At 34.3% G+C, this 7,788-nt stretch overlaps 1 protein-coding gene across 1 annotated transcript in view; it reads left to right on the top strand.

Annotated features, from left to right (window-relative positions):
- The window catches only part of LOC106462470 (protein disulfide-isomerase A6-like), a 21,682-nt gene that overhangs the window by 6,787 nt on the left and 7,107 nt on the right, over nucleotides 1-7,788 (top strand). The window contains exons 4-8 of the mRNA XM_013922395.2: nucleotides 787-844; nucleotides 1,356-1,598; nucleotides 5,684-5,902; nucleotides 6,283-6,429; nucleotides 7,413-7,643. Of these exons, the coding sequence (XP_013777849.1) occupies nucleotides 787-844; nucleotides 1,356-1,598; nucleotides 5,684-5,902; nucleotides 6,283-6,429; nucleotides 7,413-7,643 (898 nt within the window). The remainder of the gene's footprint in view (nucleotides 1-786; nucleotides 845-1,355; nucleotides 1,599-5,683; nucleotides 5,903-6,282; nucleotides 6,430-7,412; nucleotides 7,644-7,788) is intronic.

Genomic DNA, 7,788 nt, shown 5'->3' on the forward strand with positions numbered 1-7,788 from the left:
CAAGATACATATATATATATATATATATATATATATAGATAGGTAGATATAGGTATTGACAAAATTGTATTGCATTTCAGAGGTTCTATAGGTGTAGCAAATGCAATATGCAAATTGCATGATGAATATAAGTATTTTTTATTCTTTACATGAACATCACCTTGCATTCCAACTTGTTTCTGTCAAACTGATGTTGTAGGTTCACAGACATATCTTAAGTACAACTGCTGCTGTATCACATCTGATTTTTTTTATGTACAACAGTCTTGTACATTTTACTAAATTTTAGCCATATTTCATGTAGATACATCCATTAAATTTGGATTTACAGTCTACATTCCTTCACCACCATGGGATCAGACCTACTAATATTTGATATTGTAATAACCTTAAACAGTATAGTTTAGTTTATTATGATTTCCATACAAAGATTAGTAATGACTGGCATCTAATGTTTTATGTTTCGAACAATCACAGATTTTTTAATCTTTCTATAAATTTGAAACAAGATGGCACAAACAACCTTTCCCAATATTATCTACAATAATAATAAAAATATTTAGCATAAATGTTTTCAAAATATTAATTAGCCAATATGGTAATACGTCCAATGGACCAACCCCATGCACATCTGGTTAATCTGATATATAAATTTTATTTAAGAAATATGTAATATTTAATGGTGTCTTAATATCGTGGTTGTACATGTCATTAATGTTACTGATTTGTGCTTAACATTTTCATTAAGGAACATTAATTAATATACATTTAAATATTTTTGAACAGGTGTGGTCATTGTCAGTCATTTGCACCAGAATATTCTAAAGCTGCCACTGCATTAAAGGTAAGAATGTAAGAAAATTGAACATAAAATATATTGATGTTTTTATAAGTTTTGAAAAAAACACATCATTGAATGTAATCATTAAACATAAAAGAAATTTGGAGGTAAAGAAATTAGAGAACAGCATTATTCTTGACATCAGCACACATGCATAATACTGGTAAAAATCTGAAATAACTGAAAAGCATTCTATCCTGGCTAGTGCTTGAATGCAGAAACCTCTGCACGATCTATATTACGTAGACCAACACTCTACCATTTAAATTACCTGGGTTTCAACTTGCAAGCAAACAAAGTTTCAACCCAGTTCATTACTCAGTGTGCAGTTGTTGTTTTTTAGTGGACCCAGTGAAATTTGTTTTTATTAACACATTTACATAATTTTGTCTAGAAATATAATTTGTAGATGAAAAGGTTTGTTAGTAATAAAAAATTTTAAAGTTTTTGTTTCAATAAATTATTTTGGAACATTACATGATGATAATTTCAAGTTCTTATATTTCTTTTTTAGGGAGTGGTTAAGGTGGGAGCTGTAGATGCTGATCAACAAAAATCGCTAGGTGGAGAGTATGGTGTAAAGGGTTTTCCTACAGTCAAGATTTTTGGCACTAATAAAAAGAGTCCACAAGACTACAGTGGTGCCCGAACTGCTCAGGGATTGGTTGATGCTGCATTTCGAGAACTTAGAAAAAATGTAGAAGCAAAACTTGGTGGAAAAAAATTTGGAGGCAGTAGTGGAGGTGGAAAACGAAATGTAAGTAACTTCCATTGTGGTAAATAATCAGAGTAATATGTAAAAAATCATGAGCATTCTAAAATTATGAATATTTTACATTTTGTTTCAGAATAAAATCTGTTATGGTTGTCTTACATAAGAAGTCCTATTACTGTGTGATTTTAATCAATGCATTGTAATTCCATTGATTGGCTGAAAATTGGCTCGGAGTTGCTAATATTTGATATTGTTATATCTCGGTAATCCTTTCTCAGCTGTTATTAACCCTAGACAGTACATTTTGGTTTATTTGAATATGACTCTTATACAAAGATAGTAATGACTGACATCTGATGTTGTATATTTCCAAAAATTGCAGATTTAGTAATTATTCTTCAAATTTGAACCAAGATGCCACCAAAAAACTTTCTCAGTATCACCTACAATAAAAATTAACTTAGCATTAATGTTTTACAAATATTAATTAACCAATATGGTAATAAATTCATTATTACAAATACTTACTAATTTACTCTTAAAATTTCATGAGAAATGATCATTTCCTTTGAAAATATGTGAGACAGCTCAATTAAAGCTCTTGTTGGAAAGTTTTGTTTAAATATTATGATGATGGTTTGGATTACCATTCTGACACTTAAATTATATTAAAAGGAAGCTTTTCTATTTAGACTTCATATATATCATCTGTGAGTAAGAATAACGTGTTAAAGTTTTTAGGTATGCGAGTTTTCAATCAAAATTGAATAGTTTGTTTAAAATATTAATAAATGTTTATTTTATATTGTAGGTAATTTAGTAGTGGACAGTGTAAAAAAAAATGCTGTTCATTGTTCAGCCTGTGCAACTTAAATATAGAAAACAACGAACCTATTTAATCAGTGGCAGAAATTAAAGTTTTTATGATGAGTTTTTGCATAATATCTATAGAATTCTCACAGTATGAAAATTTAAATGGTTTACTTGTAAACTTTGGGAAAAAGAAGGCTATTGGATGAAAATTCCAACTACAACTTACTTTGTGTTCCATTACCTCCTCTCGCATTAGACCTACACCTCTTCACCTATGCTTCCCTCTCTTGTTGGAGAGCAACTTGCTAAATCTTCTGGTAGACTTTTGGGCATGATACTATTATTATCACTCCTAGTATATAATTTTGTTATTTTCCATTCTAACAATTCTTTGGTTTTCTTTAAAATTAACTGGCATGGGGTAGAGCCCCTTGCTTTCAATCCCCAGATCTTCCTTATTGGGCCAATTCTTACTGAGATGGTTTTCTTGCCTGTTATATACTGGATTGCACACTGTCTCTTTTGGCCAGATTCATGTTCTTCCTGCAGATGGTCTCTTCTCCCCCAATTTCCATTTGGGGATGCTCTCTTGAGGACTCCACTCATTGTTGCTTAGTGAACCATCTTACTTTCATGCTTCCTCTCTTCTGATAATCTGTGCTCCATCTCTTGGCCCTGGTTGTTGCTGCCTTCCACCAGGTCTGGTCTAATACTTATAATAATGTTTCCCTGTCCCTTCCTCTATGCTAGTATCTGTTTGGGTGGATGTACCAGTCCAATATCACCATTTGTGTTCCATTATCCCCTCTCACATTAGACCTACACCTCTTCACCTATGCTTCTCCCTCTTGTTTCAAGCCTTTACCTAGTGTCCTAGTCTTGACTAGACACTTTTTGTTGTGTCATCTTGGTGGTAACCCTTTGGCTGACTTACCTTAGGTTCCCTCTTCTGTGCCACTTAACAACCTCACCCACTCTTCCCTTGCCTATTATATACACAGTTGCTTCAACATATCTAATCTCTTTTCTATTACAGGATCTTGTCCTTCCGTCTTCTTGTTTGGATTAGACTTGTCCATAGCCCATTGAATCGGACTATCCTGTCTGGTAATTCTTTCATTTCCTAGTCTGGGTATCATTCTACCTGATCTTTCTACCACGTGGGGAGCATGGCTTTTGACGTTGGCCCATCTGTCACCACCTTCCTCTTGTTTGTTCTATCATCGAACACCACCCTTCCCTTTATCAGGCTGTTCATTTATTGAGCAGCCTTTTCTTCACCATTTAACATTTTTCAATACTGCAAGGTGTTTCCTCCATTCCGGTCCTTCCTTATCTGTAGACATATTCAACCTGCTCCCATGATTGACTGGGACCTCAATGTCATCCTGCACACTCTTACATGTGCCCATTGAGCCATTGGGAACCTGGAACTTCTACCACTTTATTTTTGGACATATTCCTTTCACTTTTCACTTGTGGTTGACATCATGGAGATCTTTATGCTAGTGACTCATCCCGTCTCCTTTCCATCATTCTTATTTCCCCAGACTGGTCATTTTTCTCTCAATCATTTGGGGAAGAGACCTCTACTCCTTTCTTCTATTTCCTTCTTCTATGATCGTTCAGATCCAAACAGACCTTTGTGCCCAGTTCATGCCATCTGGTGGTTCGTCTTCTAAAAGTCATGTCCTGACTATTTGCCGTCCTACAACCTACCCATCATCTTTGGACAGATGAGAACAATCTCTTTTGGTTTATAGCATTTGCTTACAGGATCCCATTGGGAGGATGGTGGTGCTTCTCAGGGTACATTTATTTTTCAAAATTCCACACTGAGCCAGAATAATGGAAAGCACTCATACCATTTTCCCTGGCTCTATATATGCCCACTGTTGAGATGGGGTGTTACACAAGACCACTTGAGGTATCCTTATGGAATACTATACTGTCTACTGTCCAATCCAGACTATTTTGAAAAGCCAGGGAAGCAGGCAGAGCACCCTTGTTGCTGGCTTTTTCCAGGATAGTCCATTATTCAGTGGCAGCCTGTTGCACTCTCTCGAGTAAAAGACCTTTCTGGCTGAAACAGGATCAATGGGTATCCAGAATTATTCTCCAGGTCTTCCCACCACGATTTTCTTCCCTCTTTCTTCAAGTGGAGCAAGGGAGACTCTTACCATTTATAGTTCCAAGCTGCTGGGGTGGTGGACCATGGAAAACCCTAACTGATTGGGACCTAACCATGGGGGCTAGAAGAAAAATGTGCCACTCACTGGGGAAGTGGTGACACTGTTAATGTAGCCCAGGTCACCCTTCATATAATTATACCAACAACATGCAAGAAGCACTTCAAACTATACTGTGCCCTCCTCCTGCAGTCTGCATCTGTTCAGTAGAGTCAAGATGAGCACATAATATCCATATGTACCCTCCTTCTGCAGCTGGTGTCTTTCTAAGAGTCTGCCAGTAGAGTTGAGACAAGCACGCATGATTAATTTCTGTGACCTCCTTCCAAGGTATGGTCTGAATGCACCTCAACCATGCTTACATATATTGGTTCTCTGACCCCTTGTATGCAAGTACCTAGATAGACATGTTCTTATTCCACCTATACATGTGACACATGGGGCTCATTTGCCTCTTCCTCCATTCTCTTCTGGGAGAAGAATGTGCCCCAATGGAGCTCTTGCCATCAAGAGTCACACTACATTGGTTTCCTTCAGGTGCTTTCTGCAGAGAGCTCATATAGGTACATTTTGCACTGGTCCCTCCACTATATCAATGTGGGATTTTAGCATTCTGTGTGAGACATGTGTATCATCTCAGATATTAAAATTTTTCTAAGCTGAAATTGGATTTCTTATAGATATTCACCTCTTCACACCTTTCTGCCCCACATTCTGTGCAACTACATTTGTTTTCTTTGCCTTGTTGTTATAGAATGAAGATCACAATTTCAAAAGCATAGAGGAGCTAGTGCACAGGGAGGTTATGTCCCCCTCCTATTGGTGGAGAGCTTTTACTGTGAAATAGTCATTATGCAGTAGTGCAAATCATGAGAAATCTTGTGTTTAGGTGGGAGTTGCCTAAAGACTAGTGGCATGCATATCTCTAAGGCAGATACATGGGGAAAATAGATATGTGTGTGTGAGAGGTGAGTATTTATCAGAAATACATATGCAGATGAGGAAAATTTTAACTTTAAGCTAATTACTTTTATTTTATTTTTTGTTATTTTATAATTTTTATGTTTTTATTAACTTTTTGCATTTATTTTTATGAATGAGTAAGTGAAAGCATTTTCACACTAGGCAGACCCAAAGGATGTTATTGAATTAACGGATTCAAACTTTGCTGAGACTGTTATGGAAAGTGAAGACATGTGGTTAGTGGAGTTTTATGCCCCTTGGTGTGGACATTGCAAAAATTTAGCCCCTCATTGGGCAGAAGCTGCTTCAGAACTCAAGGGCAAAGTTAAACTAGGAGCCGTTGATGCCACTGTACACACCATTCTTGCTAACAAATATGGAGTAAGTTGAAATGTTTTCAAATTGATAGTGATTTAATATGCTGATAATTAAAATTTTGTTTTTATAGACCATTTGATGTATTTTAGACTGTCAGTATTGATTATATTTTAAGTCATAACTGTTCTTAACATTAAAAAGTCTAGTTTTTCAGTAGAATTAGTTTAAGTTTTAATTCAATAACTTAATATATCTTTTTTTTGTAGAACACTAAGTTGTTTTACTCCAGTTATATTTACTGGTTTTTTTGTGTATGATATAGATTTTACAACTTATCAATACTATCATTTGTAGTTTTCTTAATTTGTTTGAAAATAGTTTGTATTGAAAGAATACATCTGAAAGTGTAACTTTTGAATGAAGAGCTGTTTTTAAAATATCAGATCCAAGGATTTCCAACTATCAAGTATTTCCCAGCTGGGTCAAAAGACGATGCTGAAGAGTATGATGGAGGTCGTACAGCATCAGATATTATTAACTGGGCATTAGAGAAATTTGCAGAAAATGCTCCTCCTCCAGAATTAAAAGAGGTTTGTACTCATTAGTCACATAAGCTATAAAATAAAATGGGTATTTAGTATGCATATAACTGATACTACTTTTATAAAATTTCTTACCTTTTTCGGCACGGGCTGATGTTTTTCACATCAGCTCGATTGGGGAAGAACATTTATGCAAGAAACATACTGTAACTCTGATCGTTCCTCTCAAAACCTGGTAAGATTTTATTAAAATTCATAAATATTTTGTACACAAAGTATTACATTATTACATCTTTCTAATAAAAAATTTTATTTATCTATAGTAGTTATTTACACTCAAATTGTGAATAGTTTGAGTGCAAGGTGATTTTTCATTTTAACTATAACAATACTTTTCTTCATCTTATAGTTTTCATATTTCATTTGCATAACCTCTAGGACCTCCTAAATGAATATCATAGCTACATGAAGGTCTCACATGATTGAATGATATGGATATGTATGTTCAAATTCTACCATTCATATGAGACTGTGCAGTGGAGAGTAGTGATTGGTTAGTCTTTAGGATTTGTTATGTGAGTGAGCTGTAAACCTTTAGTATTTTGTTTTGGTCACTGTATGCACTTGTATTTCTGATGTTCCCATATGAGAAAAAATTTTATAGCTTCAGTCTTATTGACTGGATAGACTTACAACTTTAGAAATATGACATTTGGGTAAAAATGCAAAATGTGTGAAAATAAGTGTGGTTGTTGAAGTTGTCAATAACTATGTTAACCTTAAGTGACACCTAATATTTATTCAGAATAAAATATTGTCATAAGTTTGTAGTAATTGTATTAAATGCAAACTGTTCCATTTAAACTACTATAAATTCACAAAAATGGCATCAAGACAAATAAGAAATGTGTGTATGTAGGATGATACTTTTTTATTGATATAGCTGATAGTTATATGTTTAAAACTACAGTCTTTAGCTGTCTAAGATTTACTATATAATATATATATTTTTGGACTTTCTTCAATTTCAGCTTACTGGTGGCAGTATCCTAAAAGATGTTTGTGAAAATTCCCAGTTATGCATCATCAGTGTTCTTCCACAATTACTTGATTGTCAGTCTGATTGTCGAAACAATTACATAAGTATCCTTAAAAAATTAGGTGAAAAATATAAAAGAAACCAGTGGGGTTGGTTATGGACAGAAGCTCTTTCTCAGGAGGAATTAGAAGACTCTCTGGGTATGGGAGGATTTGGCTACCCTGTAAGTATTTACTTTTTTTAAGTTTTATAAAACCTCATTATATTAAAACAAAAAGTAGTATTAAACCAAAAGTAGTTCAATCAAAGAATATAGTGGATTTGATCTTTGTGATATATATATATATATATATATATATATATATATA

Source organism: Limulus polyphemus, unplaced genomic scaffold, assembly GCF_000517525.1.
Source record: "Limulus polyphemus unplaced genomic scaffold, Limulus_polyphemus-2.1.2 Scaffold1176, whole genome shotgun sequence".
NCBI lineage: Eukaryota > Metazoa > Arthropoda > Merostomata > Xiphosura > Limulidae > Limulus > Limulus polyphemus.